The sequence below is a fragment of the Aquila chrysaetos genome, chromosome 20 (genome assembly GCF_900496995.4).
Source record: "Aquila chrysaetos chrysaetos chromosome 20, bAquChr1.4, whole genome shotgun sequence".
In the NCBI taxonomy this organism is placed as follows: Eukaryota; Metazoa; Chordata; class Aves; order Accipitriformes; family Accipitridae; genus Aquila; species Aquila chrysaetos.
The window spans coordinates 20,424,458-20,443,772 of NC_044023.1; the positions used below are offsets into that span (position 1 = coordinate 20,424,458).

A 19,315-nucleotide genomic window follows, 5' to 3' on the forward strand; every position below is an offset into this window, starting at 1 on the left:
GTGTTCATGGGGGTTTTCTCAGCTTTTTTTAACTTACTCTATGATGAATACTGATACTTAGATGAAACACTGCAGTCTACATCCTGGGTTAAATGTAGAGTGTTCTCGCCCCCCATAACCTCTTCTGGGCATAGTTGCAGCCGATCTTGTAAACAATTAGTAAACTTAGTTTGAAAGGATACTAATGAAGTAAATTAAATGACTTTCAAGGTTCTCGTCAAAGCATGATCGTGGCATACATAGCTTGCTTAACAGATTGAAAGCACAGGCTCATGTAAGGCGGTTGAATACTTCCCCGCCCCCATTTGTTTCAATGTGCTTATTCATCCGAGTGAGTTATGAACAGGTAGATGCAGGTTTAGGTTAGGCTGTAATTTTACTAGTATTTCTTTTGGCAGCAGTCTTCGCTAACACAGCCCTTGTGTCACTGTTTCACTTGTGCTTGTTCAACTGTTTATGTAGCTGCATGGTAACCTAGAGCAGGAAACTGCTTGCAGTTTTAAGTAACTTTCTTTTTGGCAGTACTGTTTTTAACAGGGTTCAGTTCATTGATCCACCTTGTTTTGTCCCTGTTGACTGGTACGTCAAACTCCAGCACAACTGAAGAGGTGGCACAGGGGAGGAACAAAGGGTGAGAGTTGTATAAGCTAGCACTGCAACTATTATAAGGCTCTTCAGAGTGTGTCTTTATCGTAATTAAAAGTCTTTTTCATTTACAGGGAAGGTCTGGAGTAAAAATGTTGCTAAATTTGGTTATATTATCAGTGTAAACTTGGTTGTGTTACCAGTACCTTGCAGTAAAAGCCTGATCACGTGCTCATGTGTGTTAACTTCATCTATTTGAAGTTTAAGCTATCTTCTTGTGCAAAGTTAACCATTCACTTAATTGTTTGTGAGATTATGGCCTGCATTTACAAAAGCCTGTCTAAACTTCCTTTATTATAGGTGAACAGAAGCAAAAGTTTGATTGCTTGGCTACTGTGAAATATTTTAACAGTTGCTATGGTAAGACTTAGCCTTAGGTGAAGTATAAAGTTATGGTTCAACCTTTTTTAATCTTGTGTTGAGTCTTAGGACTTTTTTTGTTTTCAGAGGAGTGATGTACTCCTTAATTGACTTGACTTTTTACTAAGATACTAACATGGAATTTCCTTAGTGAGACCAAGTATAGTCAGGGAAGATCATTATAACCTCCTTTTCTTGAGTTTGTAAAAGATCAGCGTGACTTGCAAAAGTGGGTAAAGTGAAGAGATAGGAAATTCGTTAGTCTTAATATTTTACTGTATCTGAAAGACCTCTTAAAAACAGGGTATGTTTTTCTCCTTGTTTTTTTGCATAAGAAATCCACTTATCTATTTTTTTCTGAAGTAGAAATGACTTTAAGAGTACAAAAGTCACAGCACTGCAATACTGGAAGTGAAATGCAAAAGTGAAATGTTTTTTGTTCTTTTGAAGAATTCTTAAAGAATAGATAGGAAGATCACTTGACAATTGTGATCTTGTGTCTTGTATTAAAATATGTTTTCTCTTACCGCTGAAGAAATTCTCTTGGATTTAAAATCACTCTGCCCCTTCAACAGCAAAAATGTTTCTAAACCATTTATTTAGGTACTTCACCAAGAAAATCCCATTTGTTGGACTGGAAAGGAAAACTAGAATTTTCCTTTGGTTCTAAAGTCGAAAATAAAACTTAGAAAACAAAAGCAATGAAAAATTTTATGTCAGTTTTTTCTGCGTTTCCCCCACTCCTGCTCTGGGCCGGCAACCTATAAAGCGCGGTTTTAAAGACTTACTATAGTGGAAAGTATAATACAGGTGGTTACTGACAGTGAAGGAAGCCAGAAATAAGTAGTGATCTGGGGATATACAGTATATAGGCAGAAGTGATTAACTGTAAAGTAGTTCTAGGCTTAAGTAGAGAACACTGGCCTGGCCAGGATGTAATGTAGTTATACCAGTTCTTGTCCTGAATGCAGTATAAACAGCCATTAAAATACATTCTGGTTTTATTTCTTTGTGTAGTCAAATTCTTTCCTCAGAGTTTCCCTGGAAGATCTGAAATATTAATTTGCACCTCATCTAAGTCTGAAGACAGAAGTTGTCTCTTCACTAGTTTCTTTGAGGACCAACATAAATGCTTTTCTGCAAAGTTGCTTGAGTCGTTTAATACATGTGATCGTAGAGCAAATGTGAACACCTGTAGCATCATCATAGAATAGTATAAGTTGGAAGGGACTTCTGGAGGTCATCCAGTCAGACCCTGTACTCAAGGGAAGCTAATTCCAAAGTTAGTTTAGGTTGCTTAGGGTTTTGTGCAGCATTTCTGAAAAATCTCCAGTGATGGCAATTCCGTAGCCTCTGTTTGGCACCCTGTTTCACTGCCTAACCACGTGCACTGGCAAAAATGTTTCCCTTGCAGCAACTTGGAGTTTCCCTTGGAGCAACCTGGGACCACTGCCTGTTAGCCCTCGTTTGTGCATCTCTGAAGGGAGTCTGTTTCTGTCTTGCCTGTATGCAATTACTCCTTCCGTGGTGAAAGTCAGCAGTTATATTCCACCACCGTAGCCTTCTGTTTTCCAGAAGAAGAGATGCTGCCTTAGCTTCCTACCTAGGTTGCATGCTGCAGCTCTGTTAACCATCTTAGTGGCCTTCTGCTCATCTCATCCTTTCTTCTCTCTTCTGTATTGCCTGACCCCAAACCAGACATAGTATTGCGGTTATGGACTGGTAAATGCCAGGTAGAGGGTTATAATCACTTTCTCTGATACTGCAAATGTAGTGCAGTGTGCAGGCAGCCTTTGTCACAGCAAGGGTACACTGACAGGTGTTGAGCTTCCCGTTTGCCAGCGCAGGTGTTGGCCCCAGTATTGACTCTGAGCAACTTCATTTGTAACTGGTTGCAGTTAGACTTTGGACCCCATCGACCTCAGCCGCTACTGGGTAGGCCTGATGGTCCAATGAGTCTGTAGCTATCCGGCTTAGCTGCGAAGATGCTATGGGAGACTGTGCTGTACGTCTTGCTCAAGTTGGGTTAACGGTGTCCACTGATCTTCCCTCATCGACACAGTCGGTCAGGTAGATCAGGGACGATTTGCTGTCAGTAAATTATATAACTGTAAATGTAAGTTACATAACTGTAGCTCTATCAGAGATAATGGCAAAAAGTATTTTTTACCCTTTGATACTGTTTAATGTACACTGTGTAGCAGTCAGCTGTGTTTTTTTTAATTACGTTTTTGGAACACATTTTGGATCAGTTTAGCTGTTGTATTATTTAGTTACAGCAGTGAAATAGTTTGTCAGCTGTAGAAAAGATGTGAGTGGAGATTTGGTGGCAATGAACACGTATGAGATAAGTTCCCATTCTCAGCTTTAGTGTTCTAATGATGTATTCTGAACTCTTGTGTAGTAATTCCTTTCTTATCTTACAACTATGTAGGTTTTTGTAGCCATATGTCCTTTAGCTTATTTCATATGCTTAAACTTAAGTCTACTTTTTCCGATAAAGTATGTTCTCTGGTCTTATTCAACTAGCAGTTTTGTTGCTTGACATGTGTATGCTAGTATTTTTTGACTAGTTTGAAAATTTTGTTCTGATTTGGAGGCAAATCATTATCTGGAAATCTTTAGAACTATTGGGGGAATGTAGTTCATTATGTTTTTTTAAAAAATTAAATAAAACAATTCTCAAGTTCCTGCCATAATAAACAGGATAATATTTTTCTGAAAGAAGTCTGTGTGCCTTTGTTAGTTAGGCCTCTTCCATTTCCATGTTCTCAGTGAAGCAAGAGATGTGAGTAAACTTCCTTGCATTGTTTCCTACTATTATTCCTCACTAACTCCATTCCACTAAGTGACTGGAATTATTCTCCACTAATTCTCTTTCCACTGACATTGTGTTTTCTGTCTCATAATCCACGGATGCCTCTAAGGGACAGGAATCTCAGTTGAAAAGCCTGCTGATTTATCTTTGTCAAATATAGTTTAGCTTCCTTGCTCTTTTACCTATATTATAAAAAATTATATATGTATCAAATGTACAGTTGTAGTACTTCAGAGGAATCAGTTGTGATGCAGGTGAAATCACTTGCTCCTTTAGGAAATGCACACTATTGTAGTGTTTTATTTTAAACACTGCCACTTCCTATCTGTTGGGAGTGGGGTTTACAGTATAAAGGTCAAACTTTAACTACCATTATAAAATATGCATGATGAACTGATCCTAATAAACTTTAGTCTCTCTGTAGAATACACATGTAAGGAGAGATGAAAGGCAGGCTCCTTATAGCAATACTAACTTTTCAGTGTAATCGGACTATTTTAACTGCAAATGCAACTGTATGTGCATGCAGACTTCCATTTGTAAGTACGTCTTTCTTCCCTGTTGCTATATACAGTCTGTTCTTATAAGCACACTCCCTGCTAGTCTTTTTGCAGACAGTTCACTGTTACTTTGCACAGAAAACCACCCCACCATTTATTCTGTAGCGGTTAATACAGTTGCATGTGCTTCTGATGATCACCTTTAGTAGTATTCTGTTGGCACCCTTCTGCTCTTCAAGCTCAATTCTTCTGCATTGCTTAATTGGATTTGTTCTCATCCTCAGAGTTTCCATCAGTTCTTACCTTTACCTCTTAGTAATGTTTCTTCACAGCTGTAGTGGCTGCCTTGGTATTACCTCTATCTTTTCCAGTGAGCCTCCAGTCTCCTGTTCCATGGTGGCCTTGCTTGTTACTATTTCATTTGAAGTACCCTCCCAGACCTTTGGGTATTGCTCCACTCTGTATTACACTTTACAGTAGCAAGGATGTTTTCCTGTTTTGACCTTATAATTGGTGAGCCTTGCACCCTCTTTCTGTCTACAGATTTTGGGAAGGTTTGTACTTGATGGCATGTGTTAGGTGGAGGGAGCAAGGCAATGGTGCATGCAGAAGGGAGGATACAAAGCAGTTTGGTCATCTTGGAGGGTGGTGGATTACCAGGTTTGTGGATAAACCAGACTGATGCTGCTTTTCCACAAAGCTCGTATGTGTCTGGCAGGTCTGGGTTTTAGAAATAATACTACTTGAAGACAGTTACAAGATTTCCATGATGGCTACACCCGATGAGGCTTTGCTCAGAAGTGGTAAGGGAGTATGATGACACGAATACCTGATGCCTGTGTATTAGGTCACTGAGGTAGGGTACACCTTGTCAGCTCAAGCTTAGTGTGTGTCAGCTGAACTGCCTTGTGTAGAAGCCAATTGGATGGCTTTTGTTTCTGGTTTTGGAAGGAATTAGTAATAGAAGTGCAATTTACTTGATCCTAGTAGTACTGCTTTCAGACCTGAGTGAAGCCTGTATTTTTGTGGGACAAGGCATGAACTGGCAAGCATAGGAATACAGTGCAAAGTCAGTTTGGATCCAGAAGTAGTTGCACAGGGTGCATTTTCCTTAACCTGGTTTCCCAGCTTTATTGCTTAATATAGTAAAGAATTGATAGTATTATCTCAGTGTGGTGTCCTGCTCTTCTGAGGTAACCTGTGGATCTCTATGCACTGGTCATTTAACAGTGATAGCTACACTTACCAGATGAGTTACAGCATTTCTTTTGTTTATTTGGTTATTTTGTGCAAACTGGTGATACCTGGAATGGCTTCAGTGTCCTGTATTAGTAGACATGTGGAATTTAATTTGTGTATGGAAGAGGTGATATATTTATATATGCAATTATCCAGACATCAGTTTTATGTTACTTGGAGTGATTTTTCTATAGGTGGCTCCTACGGAGATAGTAATTTTAACTTGCTGTAAGTTCAGGAAGACTTCTAAATATGCTTCACTTACTGCATAATACTTTTCTTAAATTTTGACTCCTGGGCTTTTGCTATACAGGTTTATTGAGAAAGTGTCATCTATTTAATGTTTCTGTATTCTGCCTGTATCAGCTCCAGAGTACGATAGAATTATATTGCACCTTTGCCTGATGGATTATTCTTCTGTGGAGTATCTATTGAATGGGATGCACTCCAAATTGTGCTATGGAATTCCTGCAGAATCTATTATACAGTGCACAGCGTCACTCTTGAAACATGCCTTAGTGAACACTAATCTGTTCAGTCAAATTTTATCTGAAATGGAAATAAGTAAAAGCTAAGAATAGTCCACAGAATTGTTAGAGTTGAAAAAAGTATGGTTGTCTGAATTTCAACAATGTTCAGTCATGTTAAAGGCAGATCTGGACTATGTAAGCGGTTTTGGGGGAGGTATTTTGACACAGATAATGCCTATCTGCTATTGACGATCTGTTTGGCTAGTGCTACTCAAATGCAGCTACACTTATCTTTGGTAGAGCAGATGAATATAAATGTTCTTAGGGCTTGTGTGATTTAACTTGAGAGAAGACAGATACCTCCCCCCCCCCCCCCAAACTTTTTGTGCTAGTTGCTTACGTGATACTCTTTACAGTTCTAAGGTTGATGTGAATGTCCTTTAATTGAAGTTTAAAGGTTAACAATGAAATTTCAAGAATATGGTCACTGAAATCATGCCTCTCTGAAATAATTATTGCTGGTATAGCTTGTTGTAGTAATAACTGGATCAGTCTTGCATTAAGTGTTGCAGAAATGCGTAGTAATCTAGTCCCTGTCTTGAAGATACATTCTACAGAAATGAGGCAGATGTGGGCTGAGAAAACAGTTGCTGTACACAAAGTGCTTACTGAGAGTTCTGAACAATTCTGTGTATTTTATCATTAAGTTATGCAGGAAATATTATTTACAAGATTGTCAATCAGATTAAAAAGTACCCAAAACTCAAATGATATTAAGATCATGTAGTACAAAGGGTGCTAAGTAGTTTTTTTACGACAGTAAATGTAATAATTACACAGAATATTAGTAAAAAAATTGCCTGGAACTAGAGAAATAAAATCTGTTATGGTAAAGTATCCTGTAAAATATGTGACAGCAGGAAGATACTAGGTCTGCATATATTGTGGCATAAGCTTACTGTGGTTCCCTGAACTAGTGTTTTTTCTGCATAATAGAAGAAAAAAGGTAACTAAATTGTAAATAAGTTTAGTTGATACTGCTCAGGTGGGAGGACTTAGCTGGTACTTGATGCTTATACAAAAGTCTGTTTGTAAGACTTGGAGACCTTTGTAGTTGGTGTGCACTTTATAGGAAAGTCAATATCTGGGGTGATCATTCTACTTGTAATAAAACTTGAGATTTTTAAGAAGTGGTATTTGAATACGTGCGTAAATGAGATTATATGAAGAATAAGAAATCAGAGTAAGGTAAGAATTTACATATTGGTACACAGTGCAGAAGCACAGTAAGTGGAATAGTTCAGTAAATGTACCAGTTAATTCTTACCAGCCAAAAGTAACTTCAAGAAAATTTTCAAGTGGAAGAGGGAAATATAATAAAAATACCATCTACTTTTAATTTTGTCTTTATAGATAAGCCACTGCTGGTGGTTTGTGGAAGTTTTGAAGCCTTTCAGTTACTTTGTGCATATTGCTTTCTGCTCTGCTATTAAGGAATTTAATTCTTGAATGAAGAATCTGTTGTAATCTTGTACTTTTTTGTTCTGTGGTGATTTTGCCTTTAAAAGAAAAGAAAATGAGAAGTACTTGAGTTTGGTTTTAGATAACTATATTAAGAAGTATACTTTCCTGAAAAACTCAGACTCCTAGTTCAGATTTTTTCTGTTCTGTGGAACAGCTGTATTCTGTTGGAGTCAGCTGAATATTTATCAGCAGAGATCAGAATTAGTCCCTTGATGATTACATATACTACTTTAATGTCTTCATCAGCTGTCCGTTTCCATAACTAAGTCTTAATCTTTTTTTATTCCTGGCAATAGCAGTAGTAATTTGCAAGTAGTAGAGGTGAATACTCATACTACTGAAGTAGATGTAGTTCTAATGTGTTACAGTTTCCGTGGTTCTCGAATGAGCTTGTCATGCTCACAAGGAGAGCTAAGACTTAATTTAGGCTGACAACAATCAGCAAGTGAAAATGGAAAAATACCTTCTGTGCTTGTGGGAAATACCAGTTTTTCCTCTTTTGAGCTCTTCAATATATTTTTAATTAAAGTGAAAGGTAACATGAGGTCAAATCCTCCTGCAGATAAAACGTGAGTGTGTTTTAATTTTACATGAGTTATCAGGTGAAAGTGAATAGGAAGAGTGCTTGCCAGCCTGTTTTCCTAACAAGAGTATACTGTTTACAGCAAAGCACAATGCTCCAGTAAATTCACCGTGCTGTATCACCTAAAGTTTAAAATTTATTGCTCATTCAGAAACACCGATAAAGAATCTAGCACTTGCTTATGGTTTTAATTTAATGTTAGGTTGAAGGGTTTGTCTGCTTGCCAGAAGCATTTAAGAAGCTAGTCTGCATTGATGCATGGGGGATTTTACTGTGTAAATCTGTCGTCATTGTTTGGAATTTCCCATGTTAATCTGCACTGTGTGGATGGTGAAAATAGCAACAGTATGCAAAATGATGACACTAAAATTAATTGCATCAAAGTAGTGAGTATTAAAGTAAAGCACAGGAATTAGAAAAATAAGTTTAAAATTCAAAGAATATTTGAAGCAAGAGCGGAATTAACTAAGGTATGTTCTTTTATCTGGTACATGGGTGCAGCTGCTTAAAGGAATGGCTCTGCTCTCTACATCACACATTTTATTCTTCCTTATCTGTAGCATTAATTTTGTGGTTAGATTAGTGATCTGCTTCACCTCCCTGTGTGTGGGATTGCAGGAATGTGTGGGAGCAGCACACATTTTGGTGTAGACCAGGTATAAGGTTAAGTATGTGGTGGGGCAGCACCCTTCTCTGCACTGTGATGAAATCCCTGCTGAACCACAATGTAGCTAATCTCCCCCTTAATGGGAGGTCAGTGTTGCCAGCTTTCTACCCCAGAATTTTTCAGAGGTATTTTCTGAAAAAATTGAAAGCCATTTCTCTACCATTGAGCACTCCTTGTTAAGAAGCAATCTTTGTTATTTATATAATAAATAGTGAAATAGTAACTCTTGTAAAAAATCTGGTATGTCAAATGGCAACAGGGTTTTGGGGTTTTTTTGTGTGTGTGTGAAAATGCTGGGGATTGTGTTTTACAGCCAGTTTTTAACAAGATTTTTAGCTTGTGCACCCCCTTCTGTGTAACTGTGTACTTCCAGGTATCCTTGTTTATGCCTAATCAATATATGTGAAATTAGGGTGTGCTAAGTAAGGCAAAGATTAAAACAAAACAACAACAAAAGAATAATAGAAGGGAGTAGGCTCTCTCTACTGTCTTTCCATCCCAAAGAACAGAGATAACCGAGGAAGGAGATGAGTGAGGGGAAGAGAGTGGCGTCAGTCTCCTTTCCCCCAGAGGACTGCAATCCATCAATTCCTCTGCATAGCTTTAGCTACTGACTGTGCTGGAGAGGACCCCTTTGATGCGTGCTCCGGTTGCTGTGCTGCTGCCAGGGAGCGGGACAGTCAGTCCTGGGCAGGCTCCTGACACTGGCTCCCAGGTGCTGCCCTTTCCACAGCTTGGGGGAAGGGAACTACCCTGGCTGGGGCTTCTCATGCCTGGGGATAAGTTCTGTGCTCTCTGGTGGCAGAGACCGGCTTTGAGAAGTGGCACTGGAAAGCGTGCCACCTTGCACAGGGATTTGAATTGGATACGTGATTCTGGGTGCACTTCATTTTCTGTGCCTTTTGACTTTTCAGATAGTTTTGGAGATATCATTGATAGACCAGACTAGAAAAGGAATTAACTTGTTTTGGATGAAACTTTAATTTTGCTTCTGACAGCCTGGGGAAATGACTGTGTCTTAGAGTATATCTTCATCTTCTGTGAGCTCTGGAGCACGGCACAAAAGAGAAGAAACAGTTATTAAAGTTGGCAAGTTATTTCACTTAAAAACACCTGTTTCCTACTAGCAAGTCTCTGTGGGAGTGTAATCTAAGTCAACAATAATTGGGGGGGGGGGGGGGTGGATCTAATGTAAATGACTCGTATATCTTGTTACATGTTAAGTGAATCCTTCCAAGATTGTCCTCTGGTTCTTTCCTTCTGTGTTTTGAGGACTTTGCCTTAAAATCAGTTTAGCTGAACATGAAGTGTTTGCATCCTAAATATACTATTTTGTACTTTTTTTTAATTTCTGCTTGTCAGAGAGCTAGTAGTAGGAGAAGGGTGGAGAGGGAAGTGCTCCCTTCTTTTACTGAGTTCTGATGTTTCTTTTATGGCCTGTTCAATGAACAGAATCAATAGTACATCTACTTTGTTTTCATTTTACGTTCTTTGTGGTATATAGCACGTCTCCAAAACAGATGGCGTCCTCTTAAAATTTAAACCAAGTAATTTTGTAATGAACTTAAACACTGTGCGATCTGAAGACAGACATCCCACCAGGACTCCTGGGACTCTTAATGTTTTAAGTACATAGCTAGGTCTCTAGAAGCTTAACATCCCTTCAATATAATGTTTTTCTTAATTAAACCTGTAATCTGTGAAGCAATTCCAGAAAGATTTATGAAATAATTGCAGTACCTTCATTTCAGGAGGTAGCCTTATTTCAGGCACTCTGAATTATTCTTCCTGTTCTTCAGTTAATTTTAGGTATTGTCCTGGCTTACCTTCCACAAGTCTTACCGAAGTTTGAAACTTAAAATCCTGTAGAGTTTGTCTAAAGTGTGTAAGCCATATGTACTACCTTAGTGTTATGTCTGATGTTTTAAAATAGTTGCTAAAAAGGGGAGACAACCCTAGTTGTCTTCTGCACTTGTGGACACTTGTAGTCCAATCTGCACTTAATGTCCAAGTCATGTAGTAATGTTAGGGATCACAGTGTTGTAGCAAAGGCTTCCAGTGTAGTACTAAATACACGAGAAAGAACTGTGTCACTTGTTCAACATGGATAGTTTTTCTTAAAAACAGTAGGGAAAGCACTGTTTGTATGAAGGAGGTAGGGATATTGCAGTTACAGCTTTGTCTTCTTTCTTGTTCTAATTCTCTGAAAGGTAATGTTTTTCTGTGATTCTTCAGACGGCAAGATGACTTTCCTCTTTGTTTCAGGTTCTTAAGTTGCCTTTCACTATTACTTCTGTTACTTGGTTTTTAATGTTTGTCAGATCTTGCCCAGACAACTTGGTTAAACATTTCTGGTTTTCTGCTCTTTTTGTTGAAATTTCAAGTCTCCCAAAGTGAGTTTACCAAGTGGCAAAAGAATCACATATAAAAACTTGTCCAATGGTCAGAAGAAAATACCAGTTAATTCTCAGACATACAACAAACATCTCAATAGTGCAAGCTATTGACAGAGGGTTCACCTCTTTCACAATAACCAGTGCGTTAAAGGAGAAAGCTGCTTTCTTAGTTTCATCAGTACAAACAGTTTGAGTAAGCAGGAGATAAGGGAATAGGGGGAAGTCTTTTGCACTCTGGGAGTGATAGGATTAGATTATTTCCATGTAAAATGCAATTATTTTTTTTCATATGCACATTTGGAAAAAGATTAATTCTGTCCAAATCATGTTAGTAGAGAAGCAATTGTACCTTGCAAGCAACTTTGTGCTAGTAATTCTTCTTTTAAATCAAAGCATAGCATCAGATTACTTGAACTGCTTTCTGTCTAAGGTGACCTCTGCCCCTTGTTGAAGAGTGCTGTTTATCAAATAGAATTGGTGGATTTCTAAACTTGGTTGATGTGGCTTGGCAAGCTTCAGCTGATCTGTAGTAATGGATTAGTTCCAACAGAAAATGATCTAGTTTAAGTACAGGTGTGAAATAATTTGCTTTTATTGGAGAACAGAGTTTTTTAGGATTGTGTTCTTCCTTGTTTCAGCTCTGGTAATGCTAGGTTATGTCCCTTGTCTAAATTAATTTTTTTTTTTTTTTAAATTCTTCCTTCCCTGTGCAGTGGAGATATTTTTGCTGCCTCATCAACTTTCAGTGAATAAGTACGTTATTGTAGTACTGTTGTGACTGTAGAGTTTCCTTACACTCCTTTGTGTCTTTCTTCATAGGGCTTAACTTCCTTGTCTTTGCTTAGTAATTCTGACCCTGTCCTGGGGTTTTGGGGGGGGGGGGGGGGGGGGGGGGGGGATTTTTTTTTTTATTTATTGGTGGGTTTTTTGCATAGCCTGTCATTTTATTTAATCTCTGCTTGCTCATTTCATGTCTTATGTCTTCCCCCACCCCTTTTTAGCCTTTTCTCATGCTGCCTCTAATTATACGTAAATATTCTCAAAACTTGCTTATGTTTCTTGTATTATTGGCTGTTCGGTCAGGTGCTGTCTGCTTTTCTGTTTGATTTCTGTGAAACACAAGGGAGTATCTTCAAACACTGAAGTGTCTTCCATCTGTGTTTCTCTGTTATGTTTCTAATTTTTTACTTAAATTGCAAGGTCAGGGACTGCATTCTGGTACAACATCATGGTGTTAAACATCTTTTCATACCTTAAAGCACAGTTATTAGCATATATTAAATTTAGGACATAGTGTCATGTATTTAAATAATGTACAAAGACTGAGCTGTTGGACTCTGTGTAGGCTTCTATGCTTTCATCTGTTGCTTGACTATTAAATAAAGGTGCTTTTAAAAAAAAAATTAAATTGTTGAGGTAAACTACCAGCATTTACATTGGTCCTGGGACCAATTTGAGGTGTGTGGTTCTGCTATGATACATGTATCTATACAAGCTATAGTTCTGAAGTGTGCTGTGGTTGCTTCTTTTCAGCCATTCATTACTGCCTTTGGTGACTTCTTTTCCCTTGGTAGGTGCTTTTTTAATAAAATCAGTTTCTTCCTGTAATTTTCTGTATGTCAGAGCAAAACCTTTAGGTTGATATAAGGGAAGGATGGTGCAGGAGCTGGTGGGAGGGAGACAGAGGACTCTCTATTTAAGAAAAAATGCCAGCTTATGATTATTTGGAGTATCTTTGAAACCACAGGCTCGTTAGCCCAGGGGAGCTGTCTTTGTACAGGTGTATTTACACAGGATGACCCAGATACTGTGGTGAAAGATGTTTTAGATATACGTTAAAAAAGTATATAATTTCAAAGTTGTCATTCTCTAGAATGAAAGTACACTGAACCAAACCATTTTAGGATCAACTAATTTTTTTTAAGTTTTGTTTCTGAAGATACTTGTACAGATCATACAGTGTTCACAGGAATTTTTTTCTTTGAGTGGCTACAAAAAAACTCTCAAAAAGTTGCTAATACAAATTCACAAGTTAGTGTAGTGGACAGGAGAAGCATGGTTTAGAAGGCGTTAAGTGTGCATTTAGAAAAGGCTGATTATGTACAATACTGAGTGGGAAGAGCAAGTATTTATAAACAAGCCTGCTCAGAAGAAAGTATGAATAGTATTTTTTCCATGGAATTTCTTCCATTTCATTTCTTTACAGAGCTTAAAGTGTTTGTCAGTCATTTTCCAGTGTATAAAACTTAATTAAGTTGTACATAAATCTGTGTAGAGGAGTTTTCTTGCACTTCTGTTTGGCTCTTGATTTAACTACAGAAGGTATTGACCAAACTTTGCTCATTTTCAGTGTCTCCCATTTTGTAACAAAGCAGCTAAAATAGAGGTCTTGCATCCTAATGCTACAGTTGTTCTCAGGGAGCTTGTGATACATGCAGAAGACTTTTCTTTTCTTGAAAACAGATATTTGCCATTTGTTTATCTCTTCTCCCTACTATTGTCTGGCTTTCTAAGTGACTGGTCTTTCAGTGTATGCTGATAACTTAAAATTTCTAGAGGTGTAGATGTAGATTGCTTTGATATTTAGGAGGATATGCCATTTTTAATCTTAAATTTTTTGCTGTATTGGCTAACAGTTCTACCCACTGTTTCTGAACTAGTTGGTTTTCTGTATGGATGAGATGCAAGTGAGTTTCAGGAGTTTAGCTGATACCAACTTCTGTATGTCATTTTCATAGACTGGTAAAACAGGAAAGGTAACTTTCCTCTTTCAACACTCAGTTTTAATCACTTCCACTGAAGTAAATGGAAATTAAGAAAATCTTGCTGTCCCTGCAGAAATTACTTTTTTTTTTTTTTTGTTAGAAGTGAGTTCATTATTTTCACAAATTTTTTTTCACATACACAGATACTTCTCAGTTTTGTAGATTGATTTGAGTGTAGTCTTTCATAAACAGTTTAAAAACAGTCTTCAAACTTTGTGGTACATTGTCACAAGTGTAGGTAAGTTTCCTTAGCAGATATGCATAATTAAGGTTGCTTGAAGTAAGATTCTTTCATATAAATCCTTTATTAATCCACCTTGTGTATTGCGTTTCTTTTCTGAGGACTTGTTCAGAGTCAGCTTAAACTGGAGGCATAGGACACAGCTGTCTAGGAGGTAGACTGTCAGTATCTGGTAACATGGTGGTAGATGCTGCTGTTGCTGATGAAGGGACCTGGCTTTGGGGGAAAAGGAAGCAATTGCAGTTCTGGGTGAAAGCAGAAGCAGAAACCTGCTTTCCAGAGTTGCTCCCTCTTGCTTTCGAAGTATTTTCTTCCTCCTGTAGGAATAGTCTGTAGTTCTGCCCCCTTCCTGGGGGGGTCTGGCAGATGCAGAATGATAAGTAGATGAGGTTAAGAAAGAGGGGAAGAGGTATTGCTGCTTTCTGGGTTGGTAGGAAAGGCAGGGAGGTAACTGCAGGATGGTGGGCAGAAGTTGGAAATTCTTCATCCTAGGATAATAATAGAAGAGTCAGGCCTAACAGAAACAAGTGACCTGCATTGTAGCCTCCAGAAACCCTCCTCCTTCTTCCTGCCTTCCAGGAATCCACTGTGGTGCCACTGCAGGACTGCATTTTGCCTACACGGTTGAAGAGTCTGGAGCTGACTCAGTCTTTTGTGGTGCAAATAATATTTCCTGTTGAGTGGCTGGAGTTCCCATGTAACTTACTGGTACTGGGATAAAACTTCTCATCAGAAACCAGTTGCATAGGTTGAAAGTGCTTCAAGACCATCATCTAAATGGGAGCGTGTTTTAATGTTTAACTTGCAACACTGAGGTCAGGAGATTATGCTCTAGAAGCACGAGACACCTCTGTGACTTCGAAGCAGTTGCTTATGGTACGATCTGCGGTTACATCTATGATTGCAATGTGAATGTACCCCTTGCTTTTAACCAGTTAGCTTTCATGCTGCTAGTAGTCCAGCCACAGCAGCAGGGAATTCAGCAGTGTTGAAAAAAACAGCTTGAGAAAGAGAGTAAATGTCTAAACAGCAAGCCTGTCCTGAGCTCCTGCTGCTGTGGTTACACTGCTCCTAGCAACAGCTTGTTTAGTTGATTTAAAGCTGGTGTTGCCATATCTGGGTTAGCTATAGTCGGGCTTGTGACTGCAGGATGAGTTTATCCTTAAACTCTGCTTCTGTTTGTAAGCTGGACTGTGTCACCTGGTTGGCAGTCATTTATTAAGTGTTTCGAAATACAGGATGAAAGATGCTTTTTATGTCAGTATTGCAGTGTATTGCAGGTGCGAGTTCTCAGCCTTTTTATAACAGAAGAAGTACTAATTAAAAATACTTGGGTTTAAAACAAGTGACAGTTTTCTAGACTTCTGTATAGGGGCAAAATGTTACTTTCTTTGTTTTCTGTAGCTTCAGCATTCTAAAGAGGAGCTGGTGGGTACTGCTTTCAGGCAGTAGATTCCATTTTAAACTTTGTATGTTGGTGGTTTATTTCAGCAACACCGATGGGTTAATAGTCTATGAAAAGATAAGTGTTACTATTTAGCAAGAAATAAATAAGAAAACAAAGAACAGCTCAAGTTTTATAGTGTGAAAAAATATCTAAATGGGGTTGTCAAAGAATGTTTAGAATAGTAGTGGAATCCCCTTTCATGAGGCAAGTAAAGCTCTTGGGATGCTCTGTAGGGAGTAATTCCACTGTGGCATGGGGTTGTTTACTAGGAGTTTTCTGTCTGTGTTTTGTGATGTGCTTATGTAATAAGAAATCACAGATTTAAGAACGCTTTGGTCTCCGGGTGGTAGCACTGCGGAGTCGGATAGCTTTTTAATTTAACATTTGTAGTAGTAATGCCTAATATTGTACACTGGAAGCGTAGTATTCTGCTTTGGCTGTATAATGCTAATTGGAGCAATAATCCAGTGAGACTCAATGATGATGTTTAATCTATCCATGCCATTCCCTTTTGGGACCTGTTTCTTCTTTCTTTCTATTTTTGTTTCTGGTTTTACTATTATTCACTAGGTCCTGCGTTCCCCTCTGTTGTGAGGTGCTTAATGGTTTCTTGTGAAGGAAAAGGGAGGTTTGCTTTCCTCTTCGGATTTCCCTCCATTCTTGCGAATTTATCATTCCTAATAAAAGACGGGGGTTTTGTGTTTGAATCTCTGTAGGTAAACCTGAGCTAAGTTTTCCCCCTTTTCATCTCATAATTATTTCTTTGAGACCAAGGAGAAAATTAAGGCAAAGTTAACATGGCACTGTTTTTCTGGTGAAAGTAGGCTAATATGACTTCATTGGCCTGTGGTTTTGTATTTGGTAGTACCGGTGCTTGAGAATAGCATGCAGGACAGAAAACGTTGCTCTGCTGGGGAGTCACCACACGTAGTTCACAGCAGAAAGTTGTAGCAGCCCGACAGAAGGTCAGATGTTAGGTGGGGTTGAAAATAGTCAGGGCTGTTTCAGCTAGCACTGCTGCCAAAGACAGCCTGTAGAAATACAACCTTTGGCTAAAAAGTATTTTTTTCAGCAGGATCTGAAGTGCTGTCCAGGGGTTCAGATTTTATGCTTGTTTGATTTGAGCCTGTTCATTCCAGATTGCGTATGTTATATGTTATATGTTGCGTATGACATATAAATGTCAAAGGTAGTTTTCTCTCTTTATTGTTGGTTTGTTATTCCCCCTGTTTCTTCTTTTTCTCCACTAGCATCTCCATCCCGTAGCTGTGAAAGCTCCTGCATCAGCGTTAATAGAATAAAATTGATAGTAACTGAACTAAATCAGTTGCTCTCCAGTTGCTCCCTACTCTGCTAAGAAACGCACTAGCCGGAGGAGGCCCAGAACTTCTGTGACTGTTATGTGGGGTGATTGGTGTAGAAGAGCTTTCTCAGCAGTTTCCCACCTTGTCTGTTGTATGCAGTGTGAGAGACCTGTTTTCTTGAAAATTTCAATATATAGAATTCTATAAATGATAAAACTTTTAAGTTGTAAGGCAGAAGGTAATTTGGAAAGATCTTAATAGACTACTTATTGTTGTGGGAATGTTTTTCAGGAGTCAAAGTTGTTTTGCTCAAATATTCATCAGCAAGTGCTAACTGTGATACAAAATAGATTTGCCATTCAGAGAAAAAGAGGTACCATTAAATGCTTTTAAGGTGCATGGATACTGAGCAGTTAGTACAGAAGGCCTTTCAGTAAGATTTTGTAACGGAAGCAGATAATGCTGTCTACAATTGCTGTATGGTTTCCAGACTTGAAACATTTCCTTTTTTTGTTTGTTTTTTTTGTTTTTTCCCTCCTCCTCTTATGAGCTCAGTGAAAACTTCAGGCAGCATTTAGGCTCACTGGTAAATTGTATAGAATGCATGCATATTTCACGTTTAGGTTTGAATTTGTAAGTGGATATTGGCTATTTAAGGAAATGGCTTACCGTGTTGTTAATGACAATTGACCTGTGTAATATTGTTCTACTGTAATTATTTAAATAGTTGCCATGGTTTAAATTCAGGAAGAAAAATAATACCGTGTTACTTGCCTCGTTTATCTTAGGACTGGCATACCAGCGTGAATGTTGTTTTGCAGACATAAAGTTACGCTGTTTTTCTGTGGTTTTAGGACTGACTTGCATATGTCCTAATTCTTGTGTTTTATGCAGGGTTCAGTGGTCTCAGTTTAAAGGCTATTTTATTTTCAAACTGGAGAAAGTAATGGATGATTTCAGAACCTCAGCTCCTGAACCAAGAGGGCCCCCCAATCCAAATGTGGAATATATTCCCTTTGAAGAGATGAAAGAAAGAATCCTGAAAATTGTCACTGGATTTAATGGGTATGTATCATTTGTTTTCTAAAATCAGGATAACAAAAATATTTTCCCAATTTTTAACTTAGTAGTTTGTACAATCTATCTGTGACTGTTTGTTTTGCTTCCTCAAATAGATGAGCAGAAGCAAATACATACCTTGGAAATACATTACAGTAGTTTCAGAACTTTCACTTTATTATTCTGTCTTTGAATGAAAATTATGACATCCTGTGACATGTCAGTCACTTCAGTTTTTTCAATATGTAGTTAGTTTTTAAGTAATACAATTCAATGAAACATGGTATTACTATGTGCATTTACTGTCTATTTTACCTGTTAAAAGTCAGTTTTCTTTCAATATATTTTGAAATACCTAATTGAAAGAAGTCTTTTGGTGTTCAGTTCTTAATTACTTTGTGGCAGTTCAGTAGCTTTTGAAGAAGTAATGCTGTGATAAACATGGTGTGACCAGGAGGCAAGGTATACCTGGTTTTGAATTGTTAAATGGTGCCAGAATCAAATTTATAGATTGAATGATACTTACTAATTGAGAGACTTGGGGTATTCGATCTATTGCTGACAGTGTCTTAGATTAAAGTGTATACCCTTTGCTGGTTTCATAATCATGGAAGTTTTGTTTTGTTTTAAAATAAAGCTCCTGAAATTTTTTTTTGTCTGTTATTTGGTGTGTCTTTTTTAATAGCTGATGTAGTATTTTTCTTGTTTCTAAACTGGATTACGTACTTACCATAAGCTGAGTCATCCTGCTTGTGGGTCTCAATGCTTCCTTAAGGAGAGACTTTTTCAGTAATTTTCTCAGCTTGTCAGTAAAAGCTTGCCTCCCTGTTAGCCTGAAATTTCAGATGTGGAGGTGCTACTAACATGTCCATATTTTGATGCTAGGTTAATAATTTTTACTGTCATTGTTCCATACTACTTAATTTATTTGAAGTTTAGGTGTCTTTTAAAAGTCAGATCTCATCTTCCCCCTCCAAATTGCTCTCATGTAGGATACTTCTAAGAATGTGAAATTCTGCTGGTTCTCAGCCACCCAGTATTTATACTGGGCTACTTCGCTGAAGGAATTTAAAAACAAACCTGTCCTTTATGCCTGAGCGTGCCTCTGTTTCGCCTCCCCCAGCTTTTTGTTAATGTTTCACTGCCCACAAAATTTGTAATGTTCTCACACGGAGACAGCTCACGAATGGGCTGCTGTTATCTTCTGTTGTTCCAAAGTGTACTAAACAAGCCGCTGGGTGACCAAGTCTGGAGCTTACTCTGTGGCTGTGCTATTTTGATCTATTGCTGTAACACT

At 38.1% G+C, this 19,315-nt stretch overlaps 1 protein-coding gene across 1 annotated transcript in view; it reads left to right on the top strand.

Moving 5' to 3' along the window:
- PPP4R2 (protein phosphatase 4 regulatory subunit 2) overlaps positions 1 to 19,315 on the top strand; it is a 32,483-nt gene that overhangs the window by 3,321 nt on the left and 9,847 nt on the right. The window contains exon 3 of the mRNA XM_030043981.2: positions 17,854 to 18,024. Coding sequence (XP_029899841.1) covers positions 17,854 to 18,024 — 171 coding nt within the window. The remainder of the gene's footprint in view (positions 1 to 17,853; positions 18,025 to 19,315) is intronic.